This window comes from Mixophyes fleayi, chromosome 6 (assembly GCF_038048845.1).
Source record: "Mixophyes fleayi isolate aMixFle1 chromosome 6, aMixFle1.hap1, whole genome shotgun sequence".
In the NCBI taxonomy this organism is placed as follows: domain Eukaryota; kingdom Metazoa; phylum Chordata; class Amphibia; order Anura; family Limnodynastidae; genus Mixophyes; species Mixophyes fleayi.
This window is the reverse complement of record NC_134407.1, coordinates 158,515,923-158,535,321: the sequence shown is the minus strand read 5'-3', so window position 1 is coordinate 158,535,321 and position 19,399 is coordinate 158,515,923. Positions and strand designations below refer to the sequence as shown.

General features: G+C 40.0%; 1 protein-coding gene across 1 annotated transcript; it reads right to left on the bottom strand.

Annotated features, from left to right (window-relative positions):
- Positions 1-6,930: 6,930 nt before the first annotated feature.
- On the bottom strand, positions 6,931-18,988 carry LOC142094591 (tRNA N(3)-cytidine methyltransferase METTL2-like). The gene is made up of 10 exons (XM_075176898.1): positions 18,916-18,988; positions 17,343-17,597; positions 16,680-16,771; positions 15,746-15,972; positions 14,514-14,563; positions 13,300-13,360; positions 12,654-12,793; positions 10,817-10,923; positions 10,567-10,632; positions 6,931-8,665 (listed from the first exon to the last, which is right to left on the bottom strand). The coding sequence occupies exons 2-10, from the start codon at positions 17,576-17,578 to the stop codon at positions 8,496-8,498; spliced, it is 1,149 nt and encodes a 382-aa protein (XP_075032999.1). The 5' UTR covers positions 17,579-17,597; positions 18,916-18,988; the 3' UTR covers positions 6,931-8,495.
- Between the last annotated feature and the right edge of the window lie 411 nt (positions 18,989-19,399).

Genomic DNA, 19,399 nt, shown 5'->3' with positions numbered 1-19,399 from the left:
TCATAACTTCATTGTCCTGGCTCTCTCCCCCAGTTAGTACCACCCTTTTTTGTGTCTCTCCCTTCCCTTTAGGTTGTAAGCTCTCATGAGCAGGGCCCGCTTTCCTCGTGTGCTCCTTTTACTGTTCCTTCACAATCTGTACCTCTTGGCCTGCTTCGCTAGCCCTGTTTTCTTAAGCTTTGGCCTTCTTCTCACTGATTTCTATCATCCCTTTCACTATCTGTCAGATATAATCTGATTTGCTTTACCCTGTCTCCTGTGTTTGTATATATTTTTGTATCATGTTGTGTCTTGGTTCTGTATATGTACTGTACAGCGCTGCAGACCCTTTGTGGCGCCTTATAAGTCAAAGATAATAATCTTGTGCAGAGCAAGATGTCGAGTTGGGAGATATTTTAAAACTAGTGAGGAAGTGTATGTTTGTGCAGTTTTGTTGATGTCCGTAGAGATTTTATATTGAATTTGGTAAAAAAAAAAAAAACAGGTCATCCTGAATATCTAGTAGGCAAAGTCTGATATCAGAAAGCAGCTCTGTAAATGACAATCTCAGAAGTGACAACTGCTGTGCTGGAGAGGTTTATTTGCGTTTAACATAAAGAATATATTTAACAATGGTGCTAATTTCCCTTAAATAGGAGTTACAAGCATGCATGTGACTGTCAGTAGGCATGCAGACTCTACATATATCCATTTATTTATATGCAGACAAGTTTTAAAAGAGCAGCTGTATGCTGGAAATAGATCAGACTTGCACAAGTCAAAAATAATTTTAAAAACATCACTATTTGTTTTAAAACACTATTATTCTTACATTAGCATTAGTCCAAATGTACACACTATGGGGTATATTTACTAAACTGCGGGTTTGAAAAAGTGGACATGTTGCCTATAGCAACCAATCAGATTCTGTCATTTTGTAGAATGCACTAAATAAATGAAAGGTAGAATCCGATTGGTTGCTATAGGCAACAGCTACACTTTTTCAAACCCGCCGTTTAGTAAATATACCCCCATGAGCCTGAGTCATTAAGGAAAGTAAGGCAAAAAAGGAGTAAAATGTTCTCTGGGACAAACCATGTTACAATGCAAGGGGTGCAAATGAGTTTAATCGTTTGCATAGTTAAATACTGGCTGTTTTTTCATCTAGCAGACAAATACTTGATAGCTTTATTTTTACACTGAAATTTAAAGTTGATCTAGGACATGCCTTACCCCAACTAAATCTGTCCACACATTTTAAATTTACCTCTCCAATGCAAGGTTCCTCCTTTTTCATGCTTTTTTCAATAACTCAAACCCTACGAGTCCCATGCAGAGTTTGGCACATTCCTGTTTGTTTAGCGTAACATATACTTTTACACAAAAATCGTACACTTTTCTATGCATCCGACACTTCCACTGGAGATCCAAAAAAGGGGCAGAAAGGGGCCAACATAGGCAGGGTACAGTAAAGGTGTGTTTGCATAAATGGAGAGTAAGGCAGAACCACACAGACACAGATGCCAGAAAAGAAATAAACCAGCACTCTGTTGATTCCATATTCTATATGGTACCAGCTGCATAGCAATATAAATGGCCATATAAGTATACAAAACAGAAAGATAGTGGTTGTCAGCTTTTGTTTCGTAACACTGCATATCTATTTTTATCTAGGAAAAGATGAAGTAATCGTTCATATTTTGATCAAAACATTTAAGCCTGCAGTGTTAAGGATAAGCACTAACAACATGTGTCTTTTTGTTTTGTATACATCAATGGGCATTTATATTGCCATGCAGCTAGTACCATATATAATATGGGATCAACCGAGCACCGGCTTATTTCTTTACTGGTTTAGTTTCAAAATATTGCCATATGTTGTCTTAGCAGCTGTCCCTCAAGCCTATTTAAGGCTCATTTGAGTGTGACTCATAAACCAGCGCTTGCTAGATGCAAGTCCCTATACCTTGGAAGAGGAGTGAATCTGATTTTAACTGGATTTTAATGGTGTTTTAAGCATATATGTCAGTGTAGGACCTGCATACAATGAGGTGCCCTTGAAGATGGGATGCAGGCTTAAATGGTTTGATCAAAATATGACCCAACACCACATGTTTTCATTTTGCTAGATACAGGATAAGCGCTGACAACTATCTTTTTGTTTTGGAGACACAAATATAGCTGTGCCACGTGCAGGTGCAAATACACAATGAGGATGATATTGACAGTTGCCAACACAATCTAGCTACTTTCAATTGAATGATTGCAGATTCACCGCTGTGGTTTCTTCATTTGTAGTGCCTATATCAGTGTTGGCTAATCTGTGACACTCCAGGTGTTGTGAAACTACAAGCCCCAGCATGCTGTGCCAATATATAACAGCTTATTGCTGGAAGGGTATGCTGGGACTTGTAGTTTCACAACACCTGGAGTGTCACAGGTTAGACAACACTGGCCTATATTATATGATTTGGCGAGTAAATTTTAGAATGCAGTTGTTGTTTTGCTTTTTTACGACTTTCGTTTGTATGCCAGAAGAAATATCATGACTGCATATTGAAGTGGGTGGGGGGGGGTTATATAATAAAACCTAATAACGAATTCATTTTTTCCGCTATCCAAACAATTGTAAAAACAAAAAAACAAAAACAAAAACAAACCAACACTTTCCTTGTGCTTATGACCAGGTTAGGTCCAAGATGTACGCCTGACATAAACCTGGTACATCTGCTAGAGTTGCAAAAGCCTCAACTCAGCACATGGTCGTAAATATGATATTTTTACCCAAGCCTTTTTTTTTTCTTTTTTTTTTAAAAACGTATTTACTCCCAAATCAGCATCAAAACAAAAACAACCCCCTCCAAAAAAATAAATGAATAGGTACACAATATGATTTTATCATGTAACTGGTAAAACTATGTCTTCAAATACCTTTAAATATGAAATACATGAGTGAACTTGAGAGGGTGCAGAAATAGTGACAAAGAAGAATTAAGAAGTGTGTGTGTAAATCAGGGCAATAGGTACCATCTTCTGGGCTAGATGGCGACTAACAGCAGCAGTAAACAACACAAGTACAAAAGGTTTCAGGTTAAAAGCCACAGTTAGTTGTATTCACCAACTTGCAAACAAGACAAAAACTAACAAAATCCTAGCCGTCTGGCTACTAACTAATGCATTTGTGGAGGCCCTCTCTCCTGTGCAGGACCATATGTCCCACACACAAACAAAACATGTATTATTGCTCACCACAGCAGAGTGTCTCAGGTCTGAGAAACTGTTTGCACATTTTAGCTGCATTTTAACCAGGGTTTAACTGCTGTAAGGCAAAAATATCTTGCCTTCCTTTAATACCAGGCACACAGTTAGCAGGTTTATCAACATTTCCTACTTCAATATGACGTACACTACCCTGGCTTCACTGCTACCCTTATCATTTTCGGATTCACGTATCAGGTTTGAAAAAGGGAATATTCTGGACTTGGGCAAAACTCCCGCTACCACTGTATCAGTGACATTATCACATGGGACTTGTCTACTTATTTTTGGAATAAACTCAGTCTCCAATAGTTTCCAGAAGTGGGAACAATCTCTCCTCAATATCACATCAAACCGGGAATTAATCCCACAGTAACTACCATGTGACCAGTCTGTGTTTTCTATGTAAATCTCAGTAGAAACATAACGCAGAGTATTCCCATGTATGCAGGTTACCCCAACAATTTTCCCTTTACATTTTAAGGGACTCAACTAATCTAGCAGAGCTTTAACAGTTTTACCTTCTACAGTAACGTCACACATTAGTGCATCAACCCATGGGTCTGCAGTAAAGGCTAGCTGTGCACATAAGACACTCTACGAGGTATATAAGCATTTTTATATTGTATGGATTCAAAGATATGTGAACGACTAGCTGGAATATGGCCTAAACCACCACATCACACTAAAACAGGTAATTACTTGTTTATCACATTTCTTACAAGGCCAGAACCTTCTCGGCTTAACTTGCCAATCTTCAGGTTCTGAGTCTACAGTCTCTGTACATTTCAGTTCATTCCACCACCCAGCACCCTTTTCCCCGGAACAGTCTTACCAGAGTTCACTAGAGATTACCGTTTCCAAACTAGAGGCTGGTGGGGTGTACTCTTCCTTTCTTTTGCTGCAACATACTTGGTCTGTACCACTTTCAATGGAGCCATAGACGAGGATAGTAACTCAGCTTCCGAGCATGGCTGGCTGACTTTTTCAGCCCATTTAACTGCTGTAGAGGCCAAACGGTAACATTCATGGTCTGCAGCACCTTTTGAAAACATTACCATCTTCCTGAGGTCTTGTGATTTGAAGCTCCGGTAAAATCCTGGATAACCCTCGACCACTTTGTTCCTTTTCTGAAACCTAAGTGGAAGGGGTCTCAAAGTCATAGGCAAACCTCTCCCAGTTATCCTTAACAGTTTGTATTCTGTTGACATTGTCTTGAATAGCTTTAGTAGCATACTGTAGTTCTTTTTAAACTGTGGACAACTCTGCTAGAATTTTTGGGCTTTGCTCCTGTTGACATTTAACTTCATTTTCTTTTCCACTTATTGACTTTTGATGGCCTGTCAGTGCAGATATCTCTATTTAAGCCTGGGCATGGGACTCTCTTTAACTTCTGTTTGAGAAGCTTGCTTCTAACTGCGCTTGCCTGAGCTAGGAGGGTTTTGACAACCAGCTTATCATGCTGAATCTTTAATTCTTCATATTGAGTCTTATATTGCTTTCCAACATTTTCAACCTGGGTTAGGACCTTAATTTTCTCTTGTATATCTGTGACTTTGGCATCAAGTTCTTTCTGCAGATTTTCCTTTTCATTCCTCAATTTTATAGCTTCTTCGTTGGCACTTTGATATTGAATTTGAGTTGTATTCTGTACTGCATTTACACTTGCAACAGTAGCTTTCAACTTTCCAACCTCTTCAGTGAGCTGCTGTGTTTGGGCCCTTCCACTTTTTACATCTTCAAGAAAAATCTTTTCCACCAGCAATGTTTTTGTCTTAGAGTTTGGAGTTGGATTCTTGCAACAGTAACATATTTACTTCAAGCTTCTGTATCTTAGTTTGAAGTAGATATTTCACAGTCATCTTTTTCTTTATGCTGGACCACTATCCAGTTACCAGAGCTTTTCCCCACTCTGTTTTCAGATTATCTTTTAGCTCATTTATTTCTCTCCCCATTTGCTCCATATGCCGCTGATATTCCGCTTGTGCAGTTTCAAACCATGTTTTAGCAATTTCTTTTTCCCGTTTGAGCCTTTTTATGACTTGTTCCCGAGACTTTTCTTTCACTTGAAAAGAGTTCACTTTTTTACGGAGGGCTTCAGGGTCTCGTTGCTGTTCCCTCCGAGACTCCTGTAGTTGCCTCCAGGACTCCTCCACGTCTAACTGTTGTTGCCTCTGGGTCTCCCCAATATCCAACTGCTGTTGCCTTATGGCTGATTGCTGGGCCATAACAGCTTGTAGCAAATTTTTAAATATGTCCTTCCTACTTTTCAGGGCACTGCAACACAGCATTTTCAACAGAGTCCAGACAAATGTGTTTATGGTCCTTTATAAAAACATAACTGCAGCATATTGTAACAGCAGTTGCCTAATGGCTGTCTGCTGGGCCCTAACAGTTTGTAGTAAGTCTCTATCAGAAATATCCTCCTCTTTCAACCTAGCACAATGTAAAAGGTCATAAAACTACCGCCACATCAACATGCTCCAAGTTCTGATTTTTATCTCTCTCCATATCCACACTGACACGCCTGTATGCACTCTTTGTGGGTTGAGACAGTTGGCTTCTGCTTTTTCTTGCCCATTATAGCTTGAAAAGCAGCCAATTTTATCTTTACCCACATGAAGCAGTTTCTATATAGAAGAACCATTTCACTTGACTTAGGATGTGTGGCACTACAACACCCAGCATATGTCTCAAACTTTTCCTTTGCAGAGCAAAAGGTTTTTTTTTTTCTTCTTAAAGTGCTACTTGTGAAGATATCTGGTTTTCTGGCCCAATGCCACCCACGGGTGCCTTCCTATGCCAGGGAAGTCTAACCAGTACCTTCTAGGGTTCTCAGTCACTCAGGCAAAATGCAGTTAGAAAGTACAATAGTACATTTATTGTAATAAAAACCAACACTAGATTATGTACACACAGTAAATAAATGTCAGGCAGGTTTACCACATCATCTGTCCCTTACCCCACTAGCTTAAGGAGCTACAGTCACCTGGCTGTCCAGACTGGACGACCCATGGATCTCTCTCAGCTGCATATGTAGACTCTAGTAGAGAACGACAACTCAAAACCAGATCTTGCACCTTTCATGAATGAAATCCCAGAATGAACACCCCCTCCCGTCTGGATTGGCTCCTTATATCTAGGATCAAATTTCCAACCATTGATCAGTGCTGGACAGGGAAGGTTGGAGAGGGCAGTGAAGACGAACTATCCTTCCACAGAACCTCCCCTGCTAGATGGCCTGTCTAGAATAATCTGCTTTGTCATCAATATACATATTTACATTGAGCTACAATGTCCCCTTAGCCACATGTAATTAGACAATGCAGTTGTAGTCTGGTGAGCTGGGGAACAAAAGCAAGGGCTATAAAAAGTACTTGCTATAATCCACATTATGTGAGAAACAGAATGGTTAGTGTTATCGCACTCATTTCTTCACACTGCTCAATAGTTTTGCAAATACTTATGCTTGCATGCTTATGTTGTTCCATCACAGAAACATCCACTTTACACTGACAAAAACGCTTAAACTTTTCTCTTTCAAGTCTCTTGCTCTTTGGTTATGCACAGAACCAGGCCACACCCAATTTGTGCTTTGCAGATATACACATTTTCTAGATTTCAGCAACATATACTTGGGTTTTCTTCTCGTCTTAATGAACACACCTGCTTAAGAGCAATTAACAAACTCAGTCCATGAGAACACTTGATTTATTTGCATTTAATCTATGGCTCATTGGTCTTTGCACACACTTCTGTTTTTCCAACACAAATAGCCAATTTTCACTGACATTTAACTCCTCTCCAATCTTCATATATGCAGCAAATCTGTTTAAGCAGTATTTTACAGCAGGATTTATTACTCACATCCACGTGGTTATGTTTCCCACTGTTGCTGTGCATAAACACTCCAATTTTTAGCTGCATTTATCAAGATGACAAGACATGCATGTTCTCCACGGACCCTTTTAAAAACTTTCCAAACACACACACAGAGCTGGTTCCTGCTGCTCCAAAACTGCTGCAGTTCTTAATATGCGGAGATCTTTGCTCGATTTCTCCACCATATGTGACAAAATCAGGGGAATAGGTACCATCTTCTGGGGTGGTTGGCAACTAACAGCAGCAGTAAGCTACACAAGTTCAAAGGTTTCCGGTTAAAAGCCACAGCTAGTTGTATTCACCAGCTTGCAAATAAGACAAAAACTAACAAAATCCTAGCCGTCTGGCTACTAATACATTTGTAGAAGCCCTCTCTCCTGTGCAGGACCTTATGTCCCACACACAAACAAAACATGTATTATTGCTCACCACAGCAGAGTCTGAGACAACTAACCTAATCCCCCAGGTCTCAGACACTGTTTGCACATTCTAGCTGCATTTCAACAGCACCTTACAGGTACAACTACTGATCATTATGTTTAGAGACTGACAGACCAGAAGACCTGGACAAGGCATTATGTATGGAGTCCATCCTTTCTCCATACATAACACCAGGGACCCTTACCATGTTTTGTTACCATATGGAAACACTGTGTGGGAAGCTTTTCCCACACATCTACGCTTTCTCCCTGGTGTTTTAACGTAAACAAGGCACAAAGCCACATAAATCTGCCATTTAGCCTCATTTCAGTAACTCGGTCACAAGTGTTTTAAGAAATTCACAAAACATTGAATTTAGACTCCTTGGTGTCTTTTTTCTCAACCGCATTAAACAATAATGTGTCCACTAATGACTTTCAGTAACACATGTAAGAAAGTTTTCTAGTTGGGAAAATGTATAAGGACAGTTTGCTGTAGACATATGGGACACACGAACATTTGGAAGACAATTTATTGAATCCAAGAATAACAGTTTTTAAAAAGGTCTCTAAAAAAAAAACAACCCTCTTTATTTAAATAAAATAAACTTCTTATGCGTAACACTACCAACCATAAAGGAGACAGTTTAAAGTTCTCCAAACAACAATGGGGGTGGGGGAAGATTAGGAAAAAACTGATTAAGGGTCACAATACATAAAATACTACAGTACAGGAAAGCGCAAATTGTCCATAGAGTCTTTTTACCATAATTGTTGACCCTTGTAACGGTTTTCTTAAAGCACAGTCTTCTGTTTTCGAATGAGGAGATGCTCCTAGTGGAATTTCTGTACATAACACAAATGGTAAATAATGGGGCTGGATTCCCATTTTTTTAGCTCACTAAGCTTTTTTTTTTTTTAGCAGTCCAGAGATATGCCTCCTCCTGGTGTAGTTTATTACGGCGTCGCAGTGTTTTGTATTTGAGAGTTGCACGGTTTGCGGTATTTACACTGGATCCACACTCGGTACATTGTCAGCTGCTTGCCACGGTTTACCTGGAGCCGCCGATCTACTATATTCTGCACTTTCTCCAAACCAGCATTAGTGAACAAATCTCCAAGCTCATCTAGGAAGAAAATAACACACAAATCAAGGACCCACAATAATATTTAAGTCATCTTAAAAGGCTCCAAAAAAAAAATAATCTAGAAAGATACCAGGACCAAAGACAGAAATGCAAAAATACAGCTGCCACAAACTGGTTGGCCTACAACCTGCATTAAAAAGCCAGTATCCGTGTTTAACACAAACATGGTCGGAAGACCTGCAGACTATAAACAGGGGGCTTTTCGGACACCGGACTGAATGTGAGCCGATTAACATCTTCATTCATCATATTTTGCCTATAAATGGCCATTTTAGCATGTTCCTCCTGGGTCAATAGCATTGAATGCAGCGGTCAGCTTTTTAATGCAGAGATGGATTAGCCCTTTTAAGAAAGCTCATAGAGAGGCAACACACTTGGCAGCATTGCAAATTGAGTGCAAATAATATGCATTCAATCTTGGGTTTTCCTTCTGACATGCAAAATAAAACCAAAAAATATCTGTTTAAAATAATTAAAGAAGAAAGAAATAAATAGTCCATTAAAAAATAAATGCTACAAATAAATTTATTCTGATCTTGTTTTTATTATAATCGGGGGGGGGGGGGGGGCATGATCCTAGGGGAGAAGACAGAGTAACATGAACTTGGGCAAAGGAAATAGCAGCGTTAGAAGCAGGGCACAGTGGTGCAAAAGGAGCAATGAAAATAGAGGAATCTAGTGCGCGTACAAGAACATCTCTATATCACATGGAAAACTCAGCTGCGTTTGGCTGATAGAGGCAATATTAATTGTGCTGGGTGTTGGTGTGGAAAGCTGCGCAATGAAGATTTCATGCTATTTTGCCGTTAACAGAAAATGACAGTCAGTCAGTGTCGGTGGGTGTTTTTCAGTTAAAACCAGAAACTCCTAATTATATTGTGCAGGAGAGAAAGATTACAGTGTATGTACCAGCAAAGTGTAAAAATCTAATTGAGACTATGTATACTTACTAAGCGGGTCTGCATGTGCTGTATAAAGGTGGACGTCGCAGCATCTCTACATTATTCCTAATAGATTAATATTTATTGCCTATGCCCATGCTTCCAAGATGGCGCTGGCTATGCCAATGCTTCCAAGATGGCACTGCCGACCATAGGCACCGATCAGGAAGCCTCTAATCCAGTGATGGGCAAACTTTTTCAGGAGCGGGCCAAATAAAACAGAAAAACTTTAGGCGGGCCAATATAATTTATTAAAAAACTCAAATATCTAAATATATAATACTAATTTTTTGAATGGGACGGGAGGGTGTTATATAGCAGTGTTTCCTCTATAAGTGCAGACACAGCACTTATTTCAGCAGGTTGTTGCAGATCAGTCTTTCTGGTGAGCCACTAACTGACAACACAACAGCCAATCGAAATCCGCCTTAGTATATGGCCCAGCCCATCTCTTCTCACATGACTTTCAGCCATTAGGGGCGGGCAGGTGTTTGAGTGATTGACATACGAAGTGTCCTTTTAGGAAGGAGGATGAAGTGTAATGGAGGAAATCGCTGGGAAGGCATAAAAATTAAGGTTCTGACACACAGGGTCGGCCCTAATAATTTTATGCATATTTTAATGAAATTTTTTAAAATATTGGTGGGCCGGATAGAACCTCTAAGTGGGCCGTAGTTTGCCCATCACTGCTCTAATCCTACTGTATATAGGTATCAACACTGTGACTCAACTAATCGTAAGATCGGGTGAGCTAAGAAATATACTTGTATGACATTAGCCTTAATGTCCATAGTCTGCTACCCAATGACCCTTATGTGCACAAAAACAGATTAGGTTTTCTTTTTAGAAACTATTCATAACTAAAGTAAGAATATGCCATGTCTTTCAAACACACAGCACTGATTCATAGACTGGGGACAGACATACACACTAGCTTGCCTTGTGTAAAGAAGTAGACCCTTGTTCCATCTCCTCTGACATAAAAGTTTTCAGACAGACATCGCCCTGTAGAATTAGAGAAATACATTGCATGACAGCACAAAATCACTTCTACATAAAGAACGTGCAAGTCTCTATCTCTGTTCTTTGCATTACAAGTATCATTCCTCTACCGGTAACATAAAGGAAATGCTATCCTACAAACTGGGTAGCAGACGTATTTATGGTAATTAAGGAACACCAGCTTTACCTTTTTTAAAGCGTAGCTGGGCCATGTCATAGCGGCCATAGTCCCGCAAGAGGATGCACCCACCAGGTTTCAGCAGTTTGCCAAGTCGTGTAATAGCATCTTGCATCCTACAGGAAGAGAAGATGACGGAAGTAATGGAATGAAATGTAAAAGTAAAGACGGTGTATTTTAAATAGAATGTTCTTAGCATAGATCATGATGAATCCAAAAACAAAGATCATACAAGAACAAAGTTTCCATAAAAAGTGTTACACACCTAGCGCAAGGCAAGACAGAAAGTAACCTTAAAGTTACTTATTTAGATTGACAATAAGGAACTATTCAATAGTAAGGAGAAAAGTAAATGTATAGAGAGGTCTTCAAGAGCATCGGTTATGTACACAGGAAGGCAGCCATTTTGTGAGCTGAACCAGTGTTCACAAGAGTTTAGCCTATTACCTGAATGGAAACAAGTGACTTCACAGAGGCATAGGGAACATTGTGACCAATATTTAGGAGTCACTAATTTCTAGGTAACGGATAATCACCGTCTCATGCACACTGGTTCAGCAGAAAAAAATAAATAAAAAAAATAGCGTTTTTTTTTTTAAACTCCCCGTTTCCATATTAAGGCATTAGACCTGTGCTGGGGTGGTTTTCACTATAGAAGGGGAACTCCAAGCCTGTGGTCCTGATATAGTGGAAACCAGGCAAGGCTGTCTGCCACCGGATAGCACTTTGAGAGATGCAATGAAAAGTATGCAGCTCATGTGTACGGTGAGTACACACGAGCTATGTACACAATGAGTATCAAACCACTAGCAGTGGGTGCTATTTTCATGATCAGGGGCATCTGTGCACAAGAAACTGTCAATCACTTGCTATTCAGCTGCATAAGTGTTTATTCTGAAAGCATCAGTTATGTCTGCACAGACCACAAATACTGCAGGTAATTAAAATATGGACAACATTGCGCCCCCCCCCACCCACCCCCTCATCTCCTCCTGGGCCCACTGCTAGTAACGTGATATATAGAGCACAGTATGCATGAGCTGCATACTTTTTATTCATCTGCCTTGCATAGTATAAGTGTCTCAAAGTGTGGCAATAAAATGTATGGAGCCATGAAATGTGTTTTCTTGAAGCAGATTGAAGCATTATAATTAAACAAGTTAACCCGTGCATGATACTCATGCATTCTAGTCAAATCAAGCTACTTAAGGTGTTAAAAAGGTTCTTGTCATGCATTTGGGCCTAGCCCAGGCCTCCTCAGGGGAAGAGCGTTACTTCCCAACGCAAGCGCCCTTTTTTAACGTGGTTTTGTCCACATGTAACCACCTCATCATTTTTCTCCATCACCTCATCCTTCATCGCCACATCCTTCATCAAGCTACTTAAAGGTGTTAAAAACTCCCCACTGTCACCCCTGGCAACCACCAACCACTCCCAACTGTCACTTCTCCTTCAAGAAATATATAGGTCAGTGTATACCTCTGCCCAGCAGGTGGCGCTGCAGCTTGTTTTTTTTTTTCCCCACACACGCCACTAGGCATTTATATAGTAGATAATCCACTGCTAGATGACAATTTTACACATTCCACATCTGTAAACAACATATACTTAAAACATCCAATGCATGAATACATTACTTATGTTTCTACACAGCCATTGAAGCCACAGAATGTGCATATACCAGAAACACACCAATATCTTACATCAATTGAATAAATAGATTAGCATAAAATCAGAAAATGAAAGTCACAAGCGAGCTGCTGCAAGCTAATCAGAATGTCTGAACTGCAGATAGCCAACTCAAGCCTTGGTGTAGAGTAAGATCTACACCTTACAAGTTACTCACTTGCTTGGATGGATGGCAGAGAGGACAAAGATCAAAATGATCACATCCAAGCTCTCTTCAGGAATGGGGAAAGAAGAATCCTCGTCCGAGAGGTCATGGACAAAGGCAAGGCATCTCGATGGGTCATAATGAACGTTGCTCTGCAAAATACAAATACACATAATGGAGTTCTCTCCTAAGAACTTCTTATTACAGCAAGTTTCACAACCACACATATTTCAAATATATGAAGTAGGTCTTTGATGGGGGGGGGGGGGGGGGGGGGGTGATCAGTCCCTTTCAATCAAAATGTTGGTTTTGGAATAAATATTTGCAGCAACTTCTACTGTGTGTGCTGGACACTTTTTGAGCAATTTACAGCAAAAAAACAGGACTCATTTGCACAACGGACATCCATAAATTAATTACCGTAATAATGCCCAAGCTTAATGACTGCAAAGTTCACACTGTAGCTACCAGCGTGTTTTGAGAGCAATATAACTCAAAGGGCATTAACGTGCATTCAAGAATGAAAAAATAAAGTTAAAAATAAATGGCTTTCATTTTTTTAAGGATCATTAGTCTCCTTCATATCTTATAAATATTCTATCTTCCTCTCTCCAGACAACATAATTAGCTGTTTGCTTTAGTACTCAAAGTTACCTACCTTCACAATCTCCACTGCAGTACTGGCAAAATCACAGCAGTATACAAAAAGACCAGGGTCACTGCGGAAAAACAAAAAACAAAAGGAAGGGGCAGACAGGCCAATCAGACACTATTACACATTATTCCCAGTTCTGACATTTTCAAACTCTCTCCCAAGAAATTTATAACACGGGGATCCAGCAATATTATGAATTACTTTCAGGCACAGTTTATAAACAGCTAAACCTAATGCATGATGTCACAGGAGGAGTTTGTAATATGTAGATGAGTATACACCAGGTTTGTTCAGAAGGGGCTTTTTGGGTGGCAGAGCATTTCTCTCAGGACCACCATTCATCATCGTCATCACCATTTATTTATATAGCGCCACTAAGAGAACTCACAAACATCAGTCCCTGCCCCTTTGGAGCTTACAGTTTAAATTCCCTAGCATACACAGACAGAGAGACTAGGGTCAATTTTGATAGCAGCCAATTAAGCTACCAGTATGTTTTTGGTGTGTGGGAGGAAACCGGAGCACCCGGAGGAAACCCACGCAAACACAGGGAGAACATATAAACTCCACACAGATAAGGCCATGGTCGGGAATTGAACTCATGACCCCAGCACTGTGAGGCAGAAGTGCTAACCACTAAGCCACTGTGCTGCCCACCCTTGAAATGGTTACAGAGCTATGAAAAAGTTACAAACAGCAGGGTGCAGGAAGGCAATACTACTTTTGATGGGGAGGGGAAACCAAATGTTTGGTCTCATTAAACGTTTGTGGTAGCAGACCTATACACAAATAATATAAAAACTTTGTGCACAGATCATTTTGGATGTCACTGTTATATTTGACTGGGAAAAGTACATATATTAGGATCTTTCTGTCATTAATTACTAATAAAGTCTATAAACTTTAGAGGCAAGCTAGAATATCTGAAACATTTGCTGGGTCTCTTAGACCAGGAAAGGGGAGAGGACTGTTTAGATCCACTCCCACACCAGTACGATAGGTGACAACACTTGCAGTGTCCTACTGGCTAAGCCACAGCACCACTACAATCTTGTGAAGTCATTTATATAGAATATATAATACTCATTTAGCACTTTAAAATATAAAGCCCAGAAAAACAATGGGACCCTCCACAACAAGATATCACAAAAAAGGGTCCGAATGGCAGATATTTCCTGTCCTAAGAGACCGAGTAAAAACATGCAGAGGTTACTTACTTATTTGTCTGCAAAATTGGAAAGACTGTATTCCCGACACCACAGCCCACCTGAGAATACAAAAAAATGAAAGGGTTACATTACAATGGAGGTCTGCAGCTTTAGGTACACAGATGAGGGCACCTTGTTCTTGGGACAAGGTTCCGGTAGAGCGATGTTGCTCACTTGAGTGTGTCAGACTTTCAAACCTGAGTCAGCACAATCATCAAAAAAATAGGAGAGTGTCAAGTGATCTGTATAGTGTGACCTCTGAAGGCATAACGGACAATTTATAAATCTGACAATAAAGGACATTAAACGCATCGAACAAGAAATAAGGCTGTATGGCAGAAAAACTGTCATTCTTAAATTATACTATAGTATGTAGGTGTAATAGTTTTAAAATATGCTGAATATCCATTTAATCTTACTGGATATAGTGTAAGAGCAATGACCAGTTTAAAAAGGATAATAGCACCTTTAGTAAAAGAATCATTGATCAAATATGCCCTCCAATTATACTGAAAGAAAAAGGTTCCTGTTATTACGTGAAGACAAAAGCTGGCTTATACTGCAGCTCTTGGTGCTGGAAGTTTACCTGCTTGTAGCTCTGCAATAGAGTCCTGTTGAAGGATCGGATGGCTTTGTAGTATGATGAGCTTTCCCTGCAGCAAAAACAAGCATCATATACAGCAAACCGGAGGGGGGGGGGGGGGGATGGGGGACGACTGTCCCATTTTTACTATACATGGGGGGGAGCATACTTGATCAATGAAGGCTCCTCTATATGTGGAGTTTCCATTAAGGCTGGAGGACTCATAACAAGTAATACATAAAATGGTGCAAGCCAAAAGTATTAAACTAAACAGATTGAAAACAGAATATTTATTCACTATGAACCAATTATATCACTGACACAGCAATCAATGTACTGACCCCATATCGATGAGACAGCAGCCTATTTATCCACTTCGTACAACGCAGAAGCACAAAATGGCTGCCTCCAATTTGTTTATGTGACAGGTCCCCTGATCTTCCCCAATATAGATAGGTACATTTTGTAAGACCAAAATTCCCAATTGCTAAACTGTAGCAGCTACTTTACTGGCTGACAACAAATATGTATAATTTATTTCTATTGAAAAGAAAAACGATAGCTCATGTCACATGACCAAAATAAAATCATGTTATCTACTTATGCTACAAAATCATTCTTACAGGATAGCCCATGTGACTTGGGTTGTCGCAGTTACCTCTAAAATGCGATAGTATGCAGAGGATCCTGGATAGTCTTTTTCCATATTAACTCTGTCCACTTGCAGGTCCTTTCTTTGATCTCCATCTGTATCTGGCTGGCTCTTGTTGTTTGAAGACAATTCAGGAAACTCTGTAAAAAGCCACTGTCTGTCTTTGAAGAATCTATTTTCATGGATAGTATAGAATTTGTCCCAGAAGTTGTTGGCTTTATTTTCATACTCCTCTGAGAAAAGATACAACGTTGTAGGGATGGTGCAAGACAGTACAAATGTCCAATTCTTTCAATGTGTTTCAAGAAAGATGTGGGACACAAATTATGAAAAGGGCAACGAGTACTCACATTCACAGACATACAAGAAAGTTTGTGCAGACACAGGAAAGTCTGTGTCCTCAGGATTCTATACATCATTCACGCAAAGACAAAAAGGCAGTTGCCTAGCGCTCTTCATGGACCAACATAAAATTAGCATTTCACATACAATTTTTTCTTTACCTCTTTGTTTACATGGTTGATCAGTTAGAGCAGCCTATTTCCCTGACAAAAATTAGGTAATGAGGGTTGTGTAGGTTGAGCGACACAAGTACAGGATTTTCTAGTTGCCAAAAGTGGCACAAAACAGTAAAATCAGGATATAGGTGCATGGTTGAAGTACATGGTTAAGGGACAGTAGAGCAATCCTACTTTTCCCCTATCTATACGCAGCCATAATATATACATAAATAAAACCCACATATTGCTCACCTGCTATCTCAGATATCTCAGATATATCTAGCTGTTAAATACAAGAACACATGCAGACCAAATCCTTTATGTGTAGAAGCCCTGAGACTAAATGCAACAAAGCAGTTCAACAAGATGTCCAATCCCTTGTTTTTGACAAATTCAAGAATCCACACTTGGTGTTGTATTACAGTGTCGCTGTCACTTACCTTGTTGTTCTGGTGGCACTGGATGGAAACTGTTTTCTAGGACTTTCTCTCGAGCTGCAGATTCCTGCTCCTCAGACCACTGCACATTGTCCCTAAAATACAAACAAAATGGACTGTATGATTCTTACAATTCTAGAGAAGAGGATTTGTCAACAACATTCTATGTTTAATTTGTGTGAACATAAAGGACATGCTATCCAGCAGGCTCCTCAACCAGCTACGCCGACCCCGGCGCAGGCTCCTCAACCAGCTACGCCTACCCCGGCGCAGGCTCCTCAACCAGCTACGCCGACCCCGGCGCAGGCTCCTCAACCAGCTACGCCTACCCCGGCACAGGCTCCTCAACCAGCTACGCCTACCCCGGCGCAGGCTCCTCAACCAGCTACGCCTACCCCGGCGCAGGCTCCTCAACCAGCTACGCCTACCCCGGCGCAGGCTCCTCAACCAGCTACGCCTACCCCGGTGCAGGCTCCTCAAACAGCTATGCCAACCCCAGCAGGCTCCTCAACCATCTAAACCAATTCTTTCAAATCCCCCTTCACATTCACACACTTATGGGGATAATGCCATCAACTGTACATCCTCTCCTTATACAGCAATCTCAAACCCTCGCAACTGTCTCTCCTCACTCACCCAACTACCTACCTATAAGCATGTTCTTACCACGCATTGTGCTGGAAAACTTTGCTTGGATCTTTCAGATGCCGATTCCCGAACTGAGGCCTCTTCTCTTCCATACCGGAACCAGCAGCTCCCGTTACCGCGGAGACAGTGAACGCTCTAAAGAATATCCAATCAGCGGCAGTAAAGGGGACGTAATAGGAACGTATGAACCAATCCACAGCCGAACCACGCCTTATCAGGAAGCGGAAGAAACTGAAGATACCACGTGTGACCATGAACGTAACAGAGAGGAACCTGTGGTAGAGGCAGATCAGGGACAGCTCGGTTCACAATACGGCGGTTTAGAATTTTACTTTCGCAACTCCCATGAAAGGATTATGTAATATAAATCAACCCCAAAAGTCTCATGCACATTAAAGTGTTAGCAATGAACTTAATCCAAAACAAATATAAAAAAAAATGTGTTTTTCCTGAACTGAAAGCCAGGGGGCGCCAGAGATCTAAGGGGGTGAATACTTGGTAATATTTTAAAATAATTTCTATTGCCACTCTGCTGCGAAACACCAACCTCTAGACACATCATGCACTGTATTGTCTGGATAGCTTTTACACTACAATGCCCAGCATAATATCTTTAAAGAACTTTGTTATAGAGTATTTTGTGCATTGTAAATACTCTTCAATAAATATTTTATATTGAACTTATAAATCCCAGAATAATAATTTTAATAATGAAAACTGAAAGCAATGTATAGAAAATGGGCATGTATTTGAAAACTACTTATACAGGCACTTACACATATACGTGGTGAATTAAAAAAAAAAAAACCTTACTGTCCTTGGTAATTAGAGATGATTGGTAACTTTGTGGAATGCTTTTTTTTTATAAATATATGTGCACCTGGGAGGGGAGGTAAATATTTACAAACTAAGTAATACTTGTCAAACATGTATGCAAACGTGGGGCACTTAATGTTATGATGCTATTGCAATTACAATTGTTGCTATTCTCTGTATGGTGCCGTTATATTCTGCAGTTTTGAACGATCGGAGGCTAATTGGTCTTGGCATGACAACAATAGATGGCCATATATAGAACAGGAGTTGAGCACACTCTACTTGCTGAAGTTGATTCCTGATTCATATATAAAACCTTATTAACATTTTCCACATCCCTGTTGAGTAGGAAAATGCGAGGTCATGTACTGCACAAATATTGACCAGCAGAATCTATAGCGCTCTCTGCATAATTTGATTTCTCAAACATTAATAACATACAACAGTGCCAATCATAGTTCCACAAAGAACTTACAATTGACTGCAAGAGCTAGCAAACGATGTATCTTTAGCTGCTATTCAGATACAACTCCCAGTATACATCGCTACTTCAACACCACAGCGCTAAGGTTGTTTTTTTTAATTCGAATAAAATATTTAACTATATAAGTGCAGGCTGGTGGTTGCATAGTTTAAGTGTCTCAGCCTTTTCAATAGATCTGGTATAATGTAGTCATCTTTTTAATATAAGATATACATGCTTTCTATCTACTCCTCTGTTCACAGAATCTTGCTGGGAAATTGAGTAGCTGTAATTATATCATCAGACACTTACTATGTATCTTCCGTCAGTCAGCGAGAACTGGGGAAATATATTTTCTCAGAGCACAGGAAGAGGAGGAGAATCAGGGGACTGGGGAGGTATAAAATGAGAAGGGGGAGGAGAAATATATATTTTTTTTAAACAATTGTCAAAGAGAAATAATAGGCTGAGCCATTTAAAGCCGAGCAATGTGTAAATAACACATCCTGACAGCTTATAGATACGGTCAGCCAACCTTGCCTGCAGGGTACTCTTTGACTTATAGTTCTACAATGATTTTGAAGACATAACTGTAGATTATGTTAAAATGGTTTATAAATGGTAGCTAAGGCTACAGTATGGGGAAAAGTTGGATTCTGTTGAATCCATGCTAAATGCAGAGAAAAAGCTAGATCACACTAAATTCACACAAACACATCCAGATCCACCTTAAATTCACACAAAAAAAGTCAGATCCACATTAAATTCACACAAACACACCTGGATCCACACAAAA

Excerpts from the sequence above, each read along its gene's own strand:
- LOC142094591 (XM_075176898.1), bottom strand. The coding sequence starts at position 17,578 with ATGGTCACACGTGGTATCTTCAGTTTCTTCCGCTTCCTGATAAGGCGT. Across the intron at positions 13,361-14,513 it reads CCAATTTTGCAGACAAATAA|TGACCCTGGTCTTTTTGTAT; the intron begins GTAAGTAACCTC and ends GTTTTTCCGCAG. Across the intron at positions 12,794-13,299 it reads CTGCAGTGGAGATTGTGAAG|AGCAACGTTCATTATGACCC; the intron begins GTAGGTAACTTT and ends TGTATTTTGCAG.